Source organism: Hylaeus volcanicus, chromosome 3, assembly GCF_026283585.1.
Source record: "Hylaeus volcanicus isolate JK05 chromosome 3, UHH_iyHylVolc1.0_haploid, whole genome shotgun sequence".
Lineage (NCBI taxonomy): Eukaryota > Metazoa > Arthropoda > Insecta > Hymenoptera > Colletidae > Hylaeus > Hylaeus volcanicus.
In genome coordinates, this window is record NC_071978.1 from 10,481,803 (window position 1) to 10,500,919 (window position 19,117).

General features: G+C 34.4%; 1 protein-coding gene across 1 annotated transcript in view; it reads left to right on the plus strand.

The window, feature by feature from the left end:
* The window catches only part of LOC128873279 (trehalase-like), a 40,078-nt gene extending 24,090 nt beyond the window's left edge, over positions 1 to 15,988 (plus strand). Inside the window, exons 4-10 of the mRNA XM_054116738.1 lie at positions 203 to 381; positions 3,460 to 3,641; positions 5,321 to 5,567; positions 5,849 to 6,089; positions 8,541 to 8,740; positions 14,560 to 14,730; positions 15,446 to 15,988. Of these exons, the coding sequence (XP_053972713.1) occupies positions 203 to 381; positions 3,460 to 3,641; positions 5,321 to 5,567; positions 5,849 to 6,089; positions 8,541 to 8,740; positions 14,560 to 14,727 (1,217 nt within the window). The 3' untranslated portion in view covers positions 14,728 to 14,730; positions 15,446 to 15,988. The remainder of the gene's footprint in view (positions 1 to 202; positions 382 to 3,459; positions 3,642 to 5,320; positions 5,568 to 5,848; positions 6,090 to 8,540; positions 8,741 to 14,559; positions 14,731 to 15,445) is intronic.
* The last annotated feature ends 3,129 nt before the right edge of the window (positions 15,989 to 19,117 follow it).

Genomic DNA, 19,117 nt, shown 5'->3' on the forward strand with positions numbered 1-19,117 from the left:
TTAGTAGTTCCTCTGAAATAAAGATTAATTTATATATTTCTTATTCGATAATTGCATGAGGATAAAGTCAGTCAACAATTTAACAACAATGACAGAATGACGTAAAATGATACATTCGAAGCTTCACTTTTTTCAACGTGCCCTATATTTTACAACAATTGACGAATGTCTAGACATCCCGATATTTGTTTGCTTCCCACAGAGTTTTACTACTGGGACAGTTACTGGGTGATCGAAGGCCTGCTATTATCCGACATGTTTCAAACTGCCAAGGGAATGATAGACAATTTCTTGTCCATGGTGGAGAAATATGGATTCATACCAAACGGTGGCCGAATTTATTACCTTATGAGAAGCCAACCACCCTTATTGCATCTTATGGTAAGTCATACTTTCCCGATATTTATTTTTCAATTCCTCTTTTCCATTGCCATTTACATTTAAAAACTGGTGCATCACTAACATACAAACTTTATATTTTTAATTGTTCGCTCTCGTTCATGTCTTTTTAGAATTTTCGGAGACAATCAAAGTTTTAATGTACAATTACTGTAATTGTCAAGCACACTTACGATCTGTCCAAACAATAATAAACAAAAATATGAGGCTACGCATTTTCGTATACATATACATATTCATACGTTGTAATGGTCATCAGGTTAGGATGTTAAATTATATAATATATGTACACATTCATTGTAATAGAGACCAGATGGAGAACCTAGAAGTTTGGTAATTTAACATGTAATAAGAAAACGATGTTTAAATATTTCTACTTAAATTAAAATTATAAATGATTGAATATAAAGAAATTTAATTTCTGAGACCAAAAGAGTTACCTTTTATCAATTTTATTCGAAACGTTTGAACAATCACGTTCGAAGCCGTTTTTCCTGAAAAATGTCGACTCGAAGACCAATTCCATTTTTATCTCGAAAATGGACCATTTCGATTCACTTTGTAAAATGAGTTGCTGAAGAATTGACGATGAACGGGAGACAGTTAGGTAATCGAACAAGGTTACGGTGACGAGATGGAGCTGGAATTCCTAAACAATCCGGTTACTTAGAATTCCGTTTATTTCGCGCGTTCCCGGAAGTTCGGCAGATCAATTCGGAATGCGTTTCAATCGAGTTTGGATCCCCTTGACCACGGCACGGAATTACTTAGTGTGTCCCCTGAAATTTCAACAAGCTCAGTTGATACATTTACGGGTGTATCGGATCAGCTGTTTCCTGGACGGGACAGGAATTTTTAAATTCCCACGAACTTTCCCTGGGTAACTCACCCACCCGAAAGTTTTCGCGTTTTCCTTTCTGCGAAGTTCGAGTGCCGCGTGCTCGAACATTTACGCGCGATCGAGTTCGCGGCTCGATGATCGCGAAGTATCTATGTAATTTTCAACGGAAATCGATACATACGACTCGGACGGAATACGTGGCTCGCATAACTTTGTAGACGTCGTCGAGAAGAAATGTGTGACTTGGGAAGTAATCATCTTAACACTGAAGATCAATGTGATCAAATTACTGAATTTATGTTGAAATAAAAAATACTTTCTTTTATGGGAAAATAGTGCAACTGTGCAATTCTATTTTTCAATTATTAACGAGTCCGAATTTCTATCCTTTTCAATATATATATATATATAGTAAATATTAATTGTGCTATCTAAATCTATATTCATTTGCTTAATATTTAATTACTTCATATTTGTCATTAAAAATATACAATAATCTTTTCTGACATTTTCATTTCTATAACTTGAATATTTAAAAGTTATAGTTAAAGACATGTAAGCCATGCTACATTATAAATACAGTAAATGTTTTAAAAGCTGCTAACACGTTTGATTTTTATTTAACAACGAGCATTGCACTTTAAATTAAAATTAAATTTCACACAATGGATTTGATTCTATACGCATAAAAGTACGATTTCGATCTATACCATAAACTGCTCCTTTTATATTTTGTATCACACATGGATTCACCTTTTTCGAAAGATTCTCGAGGATGACATTTGTACATTCAGTGAACCAGATAGTCGGGTGTGAAGACGTATTATGATGTGTAAGTAGGGATTACTGAAAAATGTAAAGCGCAGATACCGAATCGAAAGAACCACGAAAATCGTTATCATACAAACTCTTTCCACGTACACAAGAGAAGTATATTTCGGTAGTATGCGAAAATCCTTAGATATTCCCAGGCTGCTCCAGAGACGTTCGCGAGTACATATGCTACCTCTTTGACAAATCCAGGAATAATCTCAAGCCCATCCACGACTCAGCTGCCTTTCCACCGTAAATCGCGTTTCAAAAGTATACGTTTTCCCTGTACATCGTTGCATAGACGCGAGATTGTCGAGATTAAGGAAACATTCCAAAGAAATGAACCGGGAGCGACATATTCCTATGGCCACAGTGTAATCGCGACAGTTGAATCGAAAGAAGCAAATGATTAGAATATCTTAATTTGTAATTAATATATGACCGATGGCGGGTCTTTCTAGACCTATGAATTAGGTTTTTGCAGTCATATTGTTCCTGAATCATAGGATAGAATTAGAGGACTAAGAAATAACGAAATTGCTTCAGAAGAGATGTTAAAAGAATACAATAATAGAATCATAGACTATGATAGAAAAATTTAACAAAGATGTTCGTGTACAGTATGAAATATTACGCAGGCGTTTTTGTATAAAATATTACTATCACTTCGTTTTGAGAAGCCACGCAATTATTATGTAGATTTAATTGTTTTTATAAGAATAATAATGTATCTCATATGACGTATGACTTAACTATAACGATTTTATTTAAACTAGTTTGCCTATTACAAAATAATGACTAAGGAGACTGACATCTTAAATCTAGCAGTAAAGAACAAAAATATACTCGATGAAAATTATAAAAACACATTTAACTACAATGTTCACAAACATCAGTTAACCTAAAGGAGACATATTTATCAACATCAACAATCTCAAATCAGCTGTTAGGGAACAACGAGTTCTTCCGTGTCTTATTTGCATTGAACATGTTACTCGAATATTTTCCTGGAGTTTATACACAGGAAACGCGGAACTCCGTTACACACGGATTGCAATATTCGAGACGTGGTTTCTGTTATTTACGAACGCGTGCGGGGAACGGTATCCTTAAGGTGACACGGAAAAGTTCTGATTTCACCAGAAACAGAGCTGTTCGTTCACAATGGTAACGTATCGAAACTTTTGCCCCATATTTCTCTCGGAAAGTTCGATACGCGAGCGCCTACTCTCGAATGCAACGAGCCCTCTAATGTGTTTTCAGTAAGGATATTCGGTTGTATTTCGTCTATGGTTCCGCTGTTTGTTTATTCGGAAGGTATTGGGGTTTCGTGAAACGATCGACAATATCGTCCAAGTTTGCTGGACGCAGCCCTCGAGGTTGAATCTCTCTGTTTGTGTTCTTAGGTCTCAAAGTACTTGGATTACACGGGCGACTACGCTTACCTCCGCAGCATAATGCCGATGCTGGAAAAGGAGTTTGCCTTCTGGCAGGCCAACAAGATGATTGACGTGTATAAAAACGAGAAGAAGTACAAGATGGCACATTATGTTGTAGACAGCGCGAGACCTCGACCTGAAAGCTTCAGGTAACGTTTTCACTTTGCGCTCGAACTTTTTCATTTCCTTTTTTTTTTTTGTTTATTAGCATTTGAGACCTTGTACAGAGAATGTAGGTTGTAGTTTTATTTTCTTTCATCGTTTCAAACTATTTCATATCAATGATCATTCATGGTTAACATCTTGTAACTCCTTTATGGAATACTAAAGCTGATATTTTTAATTAATGTATATATATCATATATACTATTAATATATATACATTAATTAAAAATATCAGCTTTAGTATTCCATGAAGGAGTTACGAGATGTTAACCATGAATGATTATTAATATATATTAATATTAATATATAATTTTCTTATGTGTATTATAATATACATGTATAATTATATACATTTATTAGTACATATTATAAAGTATATAATGTTTTAATTATGTATATCAATATAATTTAAAGTCCACTATTAATTCAAATTAAATCGTAATTGTACAGTACAAGTATTGAAAGAAAAACCATTATTTAATATTTTGTTGTGAAGATATATTTAAAAATGGCCAACCTGCAACAAGCAGCTTGAGATCGTCTCATCTGAATCGCACCAAACAAATTATTCTGTTAGAAGACGTCAACATCTGCTAACGGAAAGATTGTTCTCGTTGTCGATAACCATTATAGACGAGGAAAATTTATTTCGATGGTTATAACAGTTATCTGCGAAGGAAACTCTATTTCAGTCGCCCATAATAGCTGTCGACGAGGGAAATTTATTTCAATTGCTTATAACAGATATCGATCTAGGAAACTGTATTTCAATTGGTCTGAATACAGTTTTAAACGTTTTAGGTTGGGATGTGATATATTCAATTATCTTCTAAGAGGATAAGTGCTACTAGAATAATTAGCATTTCCTCCAGGTATTACTGTACACAATGGTAAGCCTCAGCCATCATGCCTTGCATCATCCACTCAAAATCGTGATTAACCTATTTCTGTAGAAATAGAACCTGCTCGAATAGCTAATTACGGTTCAGACAAGGTTTACTAGGTCTGCCGTTCTGATAAGTCCATCAGCAATATCTGGATGAGACGCCTATTGTTCTTGTGCAAGCTGTGCTCCTGAGAGACCAACTAATTTGTAGAAACAAATTCAGAAAGAAGAATAACCAAATCACCTGCAAATTACATGCGTTACTACTTTTTATCCTGTATCTCTGAAATTATGCAAAGGAAGTTAAGTCATCCATTTAACACATTCGCGACCGCTGACGTGAATTCACGTCACTTCGAATTCTATTCCTGATTATGAAAATATTATGAACATCTTTTTATTTTATACACTACATGTTTACAATATTGATATTTCAAAACATGTTTTGTAACTTTTACCTTCGCTCTAACGATATAAATTTGCGATGTCCAGCTTCAGAATTTTATTATTTTCGTTTATTATTTGTGTTAAATTACTTCTTAACGAAAAACACAATAAATTGAATCGAAGGCATCACATTTGATAGTTTAACTAAAAATCAAAACTGTATCATTTTTAGCTCATTTTGTGCTTCTTTCAGAATTAGCATCTCCAAAGTAGAGTCTCTTAGCATCTTAAAATTTTTGAAGACTGGTTTACCTAGTACACGTGCAACGAGAAGATGCGACAGACACGAACAACATTTTTAATCTGCGAGCTCGCGTGTTCTCGTTTCAGGGAGGACTACCAATTAGCGCAACAACTGCCCGAGGAATCACGAGATTTCTTTTACAACAATATAAAAGCTGGCGCCGAAAGCGGTTGGGACTTCTCCAACAGGTGGTTCATAGGAAGGAACGCGAGCGAAACGCCCGGTTTGCTGAATATCTCCACGCAAGATGTGATACCTGTCGACCTTAATGCGATACTGCAGCAAAACGCGCGGCTACTCAGCGAATTTCACAAGATCCTGGGAAACATTGCGGTAAGCGTTTACTATCAAGTTGATTTCGCCCGAGGATCTGTCTATAAACTTGTTGCGCGCGCCGTATTCCAGCTCACGCTTGGATTTAGTGAGATCGAACGATAGCATTTGTTTAACACGTTGGCTGCCAAGCTAAAACTCGTGAAAATTTCTATAAAGTTAGAATTTTGTGTTAAAACTATCGAAGGTTAAATAATTTAACATCTGTCGTAGTATTTAGTTTTTCAACGTCGTCTAATTCACGAATCCTGTCCAATTTTATTTTCATTATTGTCTTACAGAAATCCAAGGATTTCGCGAAGGTAGCGGCACAACTTCAGCAAGGAATCGATAATGTCCTGTGGAACAAAGAAGAGGGTATATGGCTAGACTACGACGTGAAGAATAGTCGACCTAGAAATACATTTTACCCGTCGAACTTGGCCCCGCTTTATACGAGAAGCTACAATCGACATAAGCGCGAGGAGATTGCGTCGTTAGCTGTGAAATACCTGAGATTGCAAAACATTGACAGCTTCTTTGGTAAGTTTTCATATTCGTTATTAAAAGGGCTAGAATTTACCAATAATCAAAGTATACTTCCTATTCGTACAACTATATCTGTGAAATTAGAAAGGAGAGGGGCAATTCAACAAATGAACTAACTAACTAATATTATAAATTACTATATAAATTAGTTTCTGATGGTACAGTATTCTTCTAAATACTTAACAATTAAGAAACTGTGCATTTTGGTTCGTTATTTTGGTCACAATAACTCAATATACATGTAACGAAGCTCATGACAGAATTAAAATTGGAATATGTTTTTTCTATAAAATTTTAGTTAATTTGTTACAACAATTGTATTCTCAATAATTGACTCCTCACAGACCGAGGATGAATTCTGTACATCTTTATAGATGTAAGAAGAAAAGAATTACCAGCCATTTTTATTGTGCGTTAGGAATAAAGAAATTCGCGAAAAGAAGAATACCCTTTGAAGCGATTCGCATTCTAATTTCCCCACCGGGGCGCAGTGACCGTTTGTTCCTTTCCAGCGCTTTGATTCAATTTAAACTTTCGTCGGGTACGAAGTCGAAGAAATCTTTACCTTTTAAAGTTATTCTCGTAAGAATGAAATCGAATGGAATCCAGATAAGAGACAAATGTTTACCCACGTTTTCTGCAGCTGCTGGAAATAGGAGTGTTTATCGGTCGCAGAACATGTAGCATTGTTAAATGCCGTTTCGGTTTGCCAGTTGAGTACGTATTTCTGACAAATATTTTGAGATTATGAAAAGCTGTTTAAACGTGAATCGTGTAATCCGTTCGAATGATGGAATGTATAATGAAAGAAATTATTTTATACATCAAACGTAAAAAGAAAACATAGGTTCAAAGCTTCCTTTTAAATCGAATATCACTGAAATAATAACAATAGTCAGTACACGTCGAAATTCAATAATTATTCATTTAAATGTTTCGAGTCTGGTTCAAATCCTCTTCAGTTAAAACGTTAATATGAAAAGTAGAACATGTTTTTTAAAAATATCATTGCTCCACACAAAGGAATTATTTACAGTTGAAAAATAAACAGTTGACGAATAAAGATATAAAAATTGTCGAAGGAGTCAGAATGTAATTGTTGACCATAAACATGTTTAACTAAGACTCTTCTCATCTATTAAAAATTTACAATGACGATTTGCAATCCACAATGAAAAAAAGAAAGAGTACCTCATTTTTATTATGCTCCAGATTGAAGTTTTTATTAACCAGGTCCCAATTGCAGATAAAAAGTTTCAAATACACACCTGTCTAAATTACACTCGTGTTGACCACTGTCGTTACGCCCTTGGTAGATAATAAAAATTGACTGCGCTTGTTTCAACACTTGTCGACGTCCTTCACTTTGAATGCAAGATTCGTTTGAAAGAATTGCGAAATTTCTAAAGTTACCGCCTTTTACAAACAGAAGAAAGCGCGCCTTTGATGATCTATTTTGTCTGACATGAATATCTCAATGTGTTCCTGAGATATAAAGTTTCGAAGTGCAGCATTTAAAATGTATGGAAGTTGATAATGGCGGTCGAAATTCAGGAAAGCCTTGTGACCCACTTTTTTCGCAGAACTATGCACGCTGTGGCTAGTAGTAGTAGATGTAGAAGTATCAGTAGTAGCAAAAAAGCTCTGACTCAGCTACTGGCACTGCCCAATGCACAGGTGAAAAGCCTGGGTTAGGTCAGTGAAGTCATAGAGTGAGAGAGCAATCAGTTCTATGCGATAAACCACTTTAAGGGGATAGGGGTACTTGCATAGTCGAGAAAAGGAACTCCTTGGCGAATTTTTATCTATGCTCAGTTGATATACAATATTTCATAATCAGTATTTCTCTATTCGAAAGATATATGCTTCAAGATTTAACAAAAAAAATCAGAGTACTATGATTTGGCTGCATTATAAATGAAAAAAAAATAGAATTTAGTATAATAAATACAATATATTTCGTTCTTCTTACAAATGTCATACTTTATTTAGATTTAGATTTTTGTGGAACAATAAGTCTTATTTTGCCAATACCAATAAATTTACGTTTGTACATTACTAAAGATAAACGATATAATCCTCTTACTTAACTGAGAGTAATTATACGTATATTGAGATAAATTAAATGCGCTTTACTTTGATCTGCTAATTATTATTTATTTTTATTTTTGTATATTGCAGTGATGGAGAACGCATCAGTTTAAATTAAACGTCCAAATTTTAATTCTAATATATGACTCTATTGAAACAAAATTAATTCATGTAAATAATCATTATATTCCTTTACAAAACAATTTTAATCACGTTAATAATTTAATTCTACTGTAACATGGAAAATGACTTTCAAAGTCAATATTAATGTATCAACATCACATTTACGTACGTTATTTCTATATATTCCTCTGTGAGTTAATTTTAGGGACTGTTTACATTTTCTCTTCGTAGGTGGTACACCAACGTCCCTAGTTCAAACGGGAGAGCAATGGGATTTCCCGAACGCATGGCCACCATTACAATCGTTTATAGTAATGGGTCTTTATTGGACCGATGTGAAGGAAGCAATGGATTTCGCCAGTGAATTAGCATCTAGATGGCTCAGTTCTAATTACGCTGGTTACATGGACACGGGAAAAATGTTTGAAAAGGTGAGTTCTATAAACAGACTGTTGCAATGACCAAGGAGTGTCAAATCTAATTACACATTTAGTCAACTGTGAACCAATGATCGATACGAAAAATTTGACTGCAGTTAGTCTAGATGCACTTGCATAAGTGGATAATGCATAAATGCAACTCTTTCGCAGAAGCTACAGATTAGTCTATCCACGTTGAAGCAAAAAAAAAAGATTCTCTTAAATGCAACGATGTCTAGCAGCAGAGGTCGCCTCTAATTTAGATCAGATTACGTTACTTTGATGACGATCTTTATCTCTACTAATTGTAAGTTTCATTCGGACACTCCGGTTACAGTTTGCACACTTTTCTTATCAGCCCTAATTACAAAAACACTACTTTGAGGATTCTGTCTAAGGCAAAAAAGAAAACCGGTTTCGTTTCCTCGCATTCTCTTCAAAACTAACAAACTTCCTTGAAGTATTTAAAATATAATTGTATCACGGTGAAATTCGGAAAATCTGCGAAGGTACGAAACTTTTAACTAAACTCCATATATGCTTACACTGTATGCCAAAGTTTAGATCAGTTTTCTGTAAAATAAAACTTTTCTAATTTTTAGATGTAATATCTGGTGAACAAATGAACCAATGATGTTGCGATTGTGCGTCCCTGTATTGTTTCAATCAAAATTGACTCGTTATCTGCCAATTTGTTTTGACTATTTATAAAAGTCAAGACAGTTCATACAGTCGCTAGATTGCTTTCAAGATGTTGTCATTTTATCAGTTTGCAGATGTTTCAAATTTATTTTGTTACAAATTTTTCAAAACATAATCCAAAGTATAATCGAACTTTTAGAGTCAAGAACTGAAAGAATCTCTCGAAGAAGATAAACATTAACTTTATTACTACATGATTAAACAGTTCACGGATCTTTAGTTTGTCTGAACATTTTCAGCAGCTGTTCTAGCCCACTTTTTATGCCACTACAGTGACAAGTGCCTTGCGTAAACATTATCTTTGTGTCCCTATCGAATGGGTAACCCAAGATACTGTTTAAGATCGTAAAAGGGTTCTTTCATCGGATACCAGCCGATGTCCACCGCTTTTGTAAGGATGACAGAAGGGAAAGCAGGGCTGAAAGCTTTCAGAGAAACACGTCTAACTTTAACTGTCCAGTAATTCATCATGTTCTGCATCGATCTCCGTTTCTGATACATTGGAGAGATATACATTCCTCTCGCCTAGATGGATACCATGAAATGTAATCAGAATGATAGACGACATTCGAAGTATAATACCCGGAAAAAGTAATATGTATCGTAGGTCATGTACAGGGCGTTTAAAATATTCAGGTCAGAAAATTTCAAATGAAAGCTGCATTCCCTTAGAATAGATTTAAAAGTTTGGAACGAGGATTGTGGAAGTTATATCCTCCTTCTCTTCTAAATCCTTTGTATACAAACACTGTTGTTCTAATTAAAGGGTTTCTTCATTTGTTTAATCATATCATTGAACACCTAAATTTAGAAAAGAATTTATGATGAAATTGGAATTGAAAGCTTTATCATTTACTAAATTACACAAAAGTTATTCAACAAGTATATATAAGAGCAACTTAATTCAAGACTACATTGAATAATAAAGAGGGAACAGTCATAAACAACACGAATACATAAATGAAACCAGTTGTTCAATTTTATTCTCGCACATAAAAAGAAGCTTTAGGATGTCACTAGTTTGACTGACGTACATTTGCCTTCGAGGAGAGGATCGCGGAGGCACAAGATAGATGTACAAATTCAAGCTAAAATATTCTCCCTCGGCAAAGAAACAGAGTTAACGGATCCGTTGTGGATGGAATGAATCACTGTCCATCATTTTTCACCAGCCTATGCATTTTCACGCAGTCAGAACCTTCGATTTTCCTCGTTTCAGTTTTCCAAGATACGTTTTCACAGTTCACGCGCGAAGATACTCGAAGAACCACCCGTAGGTGTAAAACCGTCGAGTTTCATACTTCATTCCGACTACGATGCGGCGACGAAAAAGAAAATTTATGATACTTTTTTCCGTGCCTGAGGGGGCTCACGTTGAAAAATACCAGCACGTTTTCGGTTCTTTTTTCATCTTTTCGCAACCCTTTTTTACACCTCGAAGAAGACAGCCTGAACGATGGTGTGTTTCAGAATATTTTTTACTTCGCGAAGTTAAATCCGTTATGGGTATACACGTTCTTCATTTTGCCAAATTGAAAGTCGTTACGCCGCTTTTCCAAATCGTGGACCATTATTTATTTCGAAACACGTAGCAATTTATAATATCAATGACTGGATGGGATATTTTCTTTCTCCGTGAGTTGATTCTATTTCTGAGAGTAACAAACCACCAGAAAATCAGAAGGCCAGAGCAACATAAATAAAGCTTTGCGATGCTCATCTCCCAGTGGTGCAGAATTAGGGAATTACGTGTGTATGAATAATTTTACTTCGGATGCATATTTCAGTATTTTAATGTCGTCTGTATCTCGCAAGCAAACATTAGCTGGATAAATTGTTAGCAAAATGTCAAGAAACCAAAGAAACGAAATGGACTATATTAAAAGTTATCTTATTAAAAAGAAACGAAAAAATTATTCCAAATTTAATGAATTTTTATTAGCAATTATAGACGAAAAATGTGGAAGAGTTTATTTACCCTGTGGATTATTAGAACAAAGACAGTGTTGTATTATAATAGGTTGCTTAATTATTTGATTTAAATAATCTTTCTATACGTACAAAAATATTCAAAGTAACAAACAAAATTATTGGTATTGCATGTACGTCCCAAAGTTTGGATCATCTTCTGGTTACTCTTTTATTTTTCTTAAATAAAATAGGAGAGAGGATTGTCGTTTTGTGCATGAAAATAATTCTTACATTATTGTAAGTTCTTTAAAATAATACTTGAAGATGCGAGTGTCAACGTGGAGAGCATAGACATTAATTATTTTAAACATTCAGTACGTTATTCGAGAGTTGTGAACAATTGGGTATTCGTTATTGTCTCTGAAGAAAATAAGAGTAAGGAAAAGTGAAAGTGTTTCACGTGTCGAGGATTAACGCCAATCGATACTCCTCCTTCATTCGCTGATAAGCATACAGAATGAGAGACTGTAGCTATTGCGTAAATTTTAAACTGCCGCGGAAAGCGACAGGCAATTAAAAGTCTTGGCAGAACCATCTTCCATGATATACTGTTCTCGAATATGCTCCTAACAAATGAAACCAAAAACTCCAAAGTATTGGCAGCAACAATTCAGAAGAATTAGACTTATTTCCACAGATTCTAACCTTTCTGGTAGTTTCTGTCATTACAGTTGATAAATTAATAATGTAAAAAGTAAATGTCGTGAAAGGGACATTATTTCTCATTCTTACGACACGATGTTATTTCGGTGAACTTTGCGATTACGTAGAAGTAATAAAAGATATGCTTTAATTCCTTAGTCGTTGGAATGACAAATTCTGTCTCTAATTGGACAGATGTTCACGCTCTTTGAAATGATCCCACTCATTTTCCCTTTGCTGGAAGCTCTCCGGATTAAAGAAGATTTAAAAGACTCCTCTGTAATTATAGTTATATCCCCAAGGGCAATAAGTCTCAATTAAGTCCGAAAAATATCGAAGAAAATGGTCCTGAAGGTTAACATTACTGAACAAGAAAAGTTGCCAGTCGGGAAGAAAGTTACCGAGTTTAATTTAAGTTTGTGTGCGATGTTATTGCCGTCTCAATATTTTCTTTTAAATGAGAAAGGAATATCCAGTTTCATAATGAATAATATTTCGTTGATAAAAGTTTTCAGCTTCATTTATATAAAAAAGAACGTACTACAAGCTTCCCATTTATTTTATTTTATTAATTTATTAATTTATTTTATTCATACTTTTGTTTTTCATTAAAAATAACTACAGGGTATCCTTAAAATGTGAACATATAGGGAGTAAGAAAGAAATTTTCCAAATTTCAGACAATGTATTTCCATTTCTTCAGAAATATGGAGATACTTAATCAAAAGTAAAAGTTTTCCCCTAAAAAAATTTTGTTTGTTATCTATTACAAACTTTAATTGATCGAAGACATCATTTTTCTTATTCTTATATAAAATTATATACATTACACAATGAAACAAAAAAAGATTGAGGGGTTATCTTTATTTTTAAGAAAATTGCCTGTATTTTTCGGGGTACTTTGATTCATACCCTAATTGCAAGGTACTAAGAGTAAATATTAATAATAACAATATTTCCTCGATAGTCGTAACATTTACGTACATATGCATTAACTATCGCGATATTTTCCGGATTCGCATGAAACTCTACGAGTACTCAGAAGGTAGAATTACATCTTGATTCGAACCCCTTGCTTTTAGTGCGCTCACTCGCAGATTAATCGCAATCATTTACTTTCAAACGAGAGAGCCCCTGAAAAGAGATGCAAACAGTATCTGAGAGGATAATGAATTTCCAAGTACCGTTCTTCATACAAGTTCCAATCTTCCCTCGTTACGTAACCAAAACTTCCGCGTAGAAATTTCTTTTTTTTCCGAAAAACTTTGAACTGGATTTACCCTGAAACCCAACAACAACGCAATCGCGACTCTTTGTACTCGGCTTCGTCGGAACATTCGCTACGCAACATGAACGCGTAATACTGAGAAATGGAGAACGCTTGGGGTAAAACAATCTTTCCCCTCTTCGTTCAGAATTTCATTACGAAAAGGAGTTAAACTTGTCTCCATGCTCGACTTCGTAAACTTTAATTAGCCATTGTTCGTGCGACTTGGGCCAAATTTTGATTATAGTCCTCGGATCAATAAGATCGTTAGAATTCAAGACTGAACCCGCTCTTGAACATTATGCGTGGTAGGGGAAGCAGCCTGATACATTGACGTACTAAATGAAAGTTCGTTATTATTTATTGGATAAAACAATTGAATTTGAGTTCAAAGTAACAGTCATATGTGTTATTTAAGGTCTTGTATAATGTACACTGTTGACCTAAAATTTGGAGCAACTTTTGATCTTTAAAATAGATGAATTATTGATGTTAAACTTGTATACTTGAAACAGGTAAATGAATTATTAATATTAATCCTAATATATTTTAACAAATGAACGAATCATCAATATTAAGTATATATATATATATATATTAAAATAGATAGATGAATTATTAATAGTAACCTTATATATTTGAATAGATAAATAAATTATTTCTTCGAATAAATGAGATATTATAATAAAATATACAAAATTTGTAATACTCAAGCATCTTATTTAACTTTCTCTCAACAATAATGTAAGGAATTAATCTATAAGAACAATGTAGTTTAAATTGTCATCATTTATGTTTATTAATTCATAAACTTAGTTGTGGTTTAATTATTATTTATTATTAAACTCTCGTAATTACAACTGCATTAGGTTTTTTTCTCCCTAAATTGCAAGCTCAAAAAGACTAATCCTCTTGTAAACTATACTATAACCTTCGAAGGTTAAAAACCACCCTACAAGCCATCCCAGCCATTCTTGTTGCTATGGTTACTCAAGACTGCGAACTGCATCAGGTTTTATTGTCTCTAAATTGCGAGTCCAAAAAGGCTAAGAATCTTCTCGTGAACTACACCGTGAGATTCGTTGGTTAAGAACCACTGATCTAAGCCTTCCCAGCCCCACTCACAGCAGAAATTAACGCGGGAGGGACCTGCCGATCGCTGGGTGGCTTAATTGCATCTCGGAAGCGGCTGCTTTTGAAATAAGAACGCACGATTACGTACTCTAATTACATACTCTTTTAATTGCAGTACGACTCGATAAGACCGGGCAAAGGTGGCGGCGGCGGCGAGTACGATGTTCAAACGGGTTTCGGCTGGACAAACGGAGTGGTCCTCGAGTTCCTTAACACTTTTGCATCCATCAAAGCGAAGGCGGTATCGAACGGTGGTGAACCAAACGTGGTCGTCGGACAATAGCAGGTACGAAATTCAATTCCAAAAATAAATCATCTCTACGAGTCGGTTAAAGTGAAATACGTTTCGGCTGCGAGAGCGGACCTCGAAATGTTTATTAAACCTTTGTCGACGCGAGGTCGCGTAATACAATTCGTATCGAGGCAAACAATTCGTGTTAGAAATTAAATTAAACATAATTAATTTCGAAATATTTCGTCTACCCACGTTGCCACATCACAGGTTTCGTAACATTGTATCTTATATTCAATTTATTACCCTTTTCGGTGAAGGTTGCCACGATGCTTTTTGAGGGTTTCATTATATTTCCCTTGAAGTAATTTTCTGCATGAAATGTTTCGTTCATGTACATAGTTTGATGCTGTAAAAAAGCCTCGATTTTATGAGTTCATTTTAATTAAATTTATTCCGTTTAAATAATGCCCTTCCTTTGATCTTGTTATATGTTTCTTTTAAATTCTGCTGGTCTGAACAGTACTTTGAAAGAAAACTTTGGAGACTGTTTTAAAAATTTACATGTTTGCATAAGAATTTAATTATTTATTTCCAAGAAAGTAATTATATATTAGTATCTAATATTGATAATTCTATAGATTCCAAAATTCGTTCATTTATGCAGTGTTGATTCATTTTTCAATAATTACGGAAGAGTCTGTAGAAATTCAAACTTCATTATACAAAAAGTATGCAGGTAATCTAATGTGCTTGAATTTTTGTTTAGGTTTCATTGGTGACAATACAGCGCATATTTTCCAACGAATCTAGTCTACACGGAAAAACAGGGCAGCGCGTTTTATAAAACCCACCGTACGTTCGATGCGAGTCAAATCGTATTTTTTTTTTTTTAGTCAAACTTAACAATGTATACGTCGTTTGTGAAATACGAAAACAAAGTATAATTGCGTGTAACTCGTCAGTATTCTAATTTAATGCTAGTTATTAACGATAAGTTAGTGCGATTAGAAGACTAGCATGGGTTTTCTATCGTTTCGTGTGGAGAATGACGCTGGCGACAAAACTCCGACGTTTTACTGTAAGTTACGAATACTTAATTTAACGTGCATTCCCAAAATAACGTAACTACCGAAAATCGTGGACTGGCGTTGTGCAAGGAATTTAGGAAGACAATGTTTAAACAAAATGAGTATATTTTTAATACACTGTTGAAACGTATTGTTAAATGACACCCGACAACGAAACTGCGTGTGTGTGACAATAAAGAAACATGTATTTTAGCATAAATAAACATGTGTGTAAATTTTAACATTTCCTAGTCCATACTGGAAGTTTAATTAACCTTTTGAGTGCTGTGGACGCAAGTTTCCTTTCGTCAATTTCTTCGATCTCCTGCTTTAGTCTCAATGATTAATGTTTTTCATATTTTTTGTTATATTTTTGTATAATAGTTCAAATTCTTGAAGGTATTTCTTAAAAATATTGAATGGCATGCCATTGATAATGTTGCAAAGTGTTCATGAGATAAAATTTAATGTTTAATAGAAAATAGGATTAAAAATCTTTTGTGTGAAGTTAATATAAATTTCATAGATTGACTGCATTTTAAATATTTATCCATACATTAATCCAAATTCAGTGTCTTAGAAAATTTAAAGTTTAGGATTGATATATTTATCGAATTTATTTACTATAGAATTTTTTTTAATGTCTTATAGCACCAAACTTGGACGGGAATAAATAAAGCTGTAATTTAAATGTGAAAAATGAAAAATGCTCAGAGTAGCGCGACTTCAAAGTCAACGAAGCGAAAGTTATCAGGAGCTCTCGACTCCCGTTGCTAATAACAGAAAACTTATGACAAGTATTGTTATAATCCTAGGTTAATGGGTGGACAGACATGTTCCATACCAGCTGTTCAAGTTTAAGGACGGAAGCTTTGTTAATCTCCGAGATATTACTTCCGCAAGCTTGAAAAATGTAGTTTCGTGAAAAACGGCATTAAAGTTTCTGGTTTCCTCTGTTACAACGCGCGCCGTCTTCTTCAAACTCTCGTAACTTCGTCAATTCTTCATACGTCGGTTTGAAATCTTACTGAGGCATTCTCCAGAATTTATACTCTGAGAAAAATGTAAGAAGAAATTTTTTGGTGGCGGGAAAGAAGAGAAACCATTCGAAATTACCTAATTTAAAAAAAAATACTGAACCAACGAATTCAACAGAACATTGCTATGAACGTAAACGATATAAATAAAATGTATTTTATTTCTAGCAAATATTTACTGATCTAATAGTCCTTGAGTATCTTAACCGACAATCCATTACTGTTTATTAATATTTAATTGCAAATAATCAAGTGTTATAACGACATGCATAGATACATATGCATAAAGTAACATACGTGGGCATTCATATCTACATATGCATAAAGTAACATACATGGGCATTCATATCTACATATGCATACAGAAAATTACATTTACATATAAAAACAGCGTAATTTTATGATCTTTGATAAACCACTCGTGAAATGAAAAAGAATAAAAAAAAAATATACATGTCGAATTGAGTAACCTCCTCCATGTCGAAGTCGGTTAAAAAGAGAACATCAGCCAACGTATCTAGGTACATACATACATATACATGTATAAACACTAATACACGAAAAATTTTGCGACCAGTTTTTTCGCATGATTGAACTCAAGGACACTTCGAAACTTCTTGGAAACGAATGGTCAACTTTTGACCGATAGGAAATGCTCCCATTCGTCATATTCAATAACATCCATGAAAGTAAAAAGCAAAGCGTGGACATTTCGAGGTGGAAGTTTTACGACGAAGTCCAGGCGGACGTGTCGTTAGAGGTTTTCACGCTCGACGCCTTGTGGTGTCCGTACGATCTGTGAACCGATGAATTGCCGCTCTCAGTGAAAAAAATTATTGGGGGTCTCGCTTCGAACCACTCGAAAGGGTCGATTTTTCTGAGGGTTCGATCCAGGCTCGCGTGAAATCGTTCCCGTGCTCGCGAGCCTGGAGCATGGGTCGAGAGCCAAACGCTCGTACAAATCGACCCTTTCAAGTGGTTCCAAGTTCCAACCGTCCGTCGTCGCATTTAGCGACCTTCTGCTTGCTAGTAGGAACGTGTTTTCAAAAAAAAAAAATCCGGCAAAGACGAACAATTTATTGTCTGGGCAGGCTCGTCACGTAGATGGGAATCCGCCTTTAGAACGTGCTTTACGACGCCTTGAACCGATGTTAAATTACAGCACTTACCATTTCAAGTGCCATATTACGTTTTAAATCCGTCAATTCGATCGGTACTTTGTAAGGCGGCGATGAAATTTACTGCACCGTGAAGGAATGGTAGGGAATGGCAAAATTTCATCGGAACAAAACTCACACCGTTGACTCGCTAAAGTGCGTTTGCTCGTTTATTCGAGGAACAATTACAGTGAGTCGCATAAAAAATATTCGTAATCTTTACGGCTATTAAAAAGGTTTGTCTATGTTAAATGATAGGTTCGATGTTTTCAAATAAATGTTTCATAATAAATATGTACATGGATAAACTTTGCACCTTTATATATATTATGAATAATTTATTTGGAAACATCAAACCTATTATTTAATTTAGACAAATTCCATCAATAAACATAGAGGGAATGAATATTTATAGGACTAACTGTACATCAGAGGGTTGCTCTAAATGTTTATTGAGTTACAGATAGAAAAATAACGCTGTGAGCCATCAGGAAATCTCGTAAAAAAAACATTAGGCTAATAGTGGGAGGATGGTATAAGCAAGTCTCGTTGAAACTCTGTAACGCGATATAGTTTGAACAGCAAACGTGTATCGACACGAGTCCTTTCAAGCTGTCGTTACTCAAAGTTTGTTTAAGAAAAAGGTTACTTGAATTAGTTCAACTCGAAGGAAGAAGTAAAGTACTGTTGGATCTTTGTAACTCGAACCTCTGAGTCAGAAGCTTCTACATATCGAAGTTTCATTCGTTTCTTTTTGTAAATTATCCATAATTCATAAAAAGGAACAAAAGTTAACTAGAAGTTGCGTAGTATTTCACAACTGAAATTGAAGGACTTTGAAAAGAATTTGTTACATAAAAATTGCCACAGAAGTTTCACGAAAGCTTATTAATAAATATTTCTTATTTTCATTTATATACAAATGACCTAAAGTACATAGATTGTATGTTCATTTTAGTATTTCTACGAAAAATGGTTTTATTAATTAAAGAATTCGTTGAAATGGAATAAATAATTTGAATAATATATTATTTATCTTATATATATGAGTATTTAATACGAGATTTATGGTAGAAGATGTAATATTTATGCCAGCATAAATTGAGCCATTGATATATGTATACCCATATATTTTTAGCAATTATGGTTTGTAATAGATCCTGTAATGTATACTGTA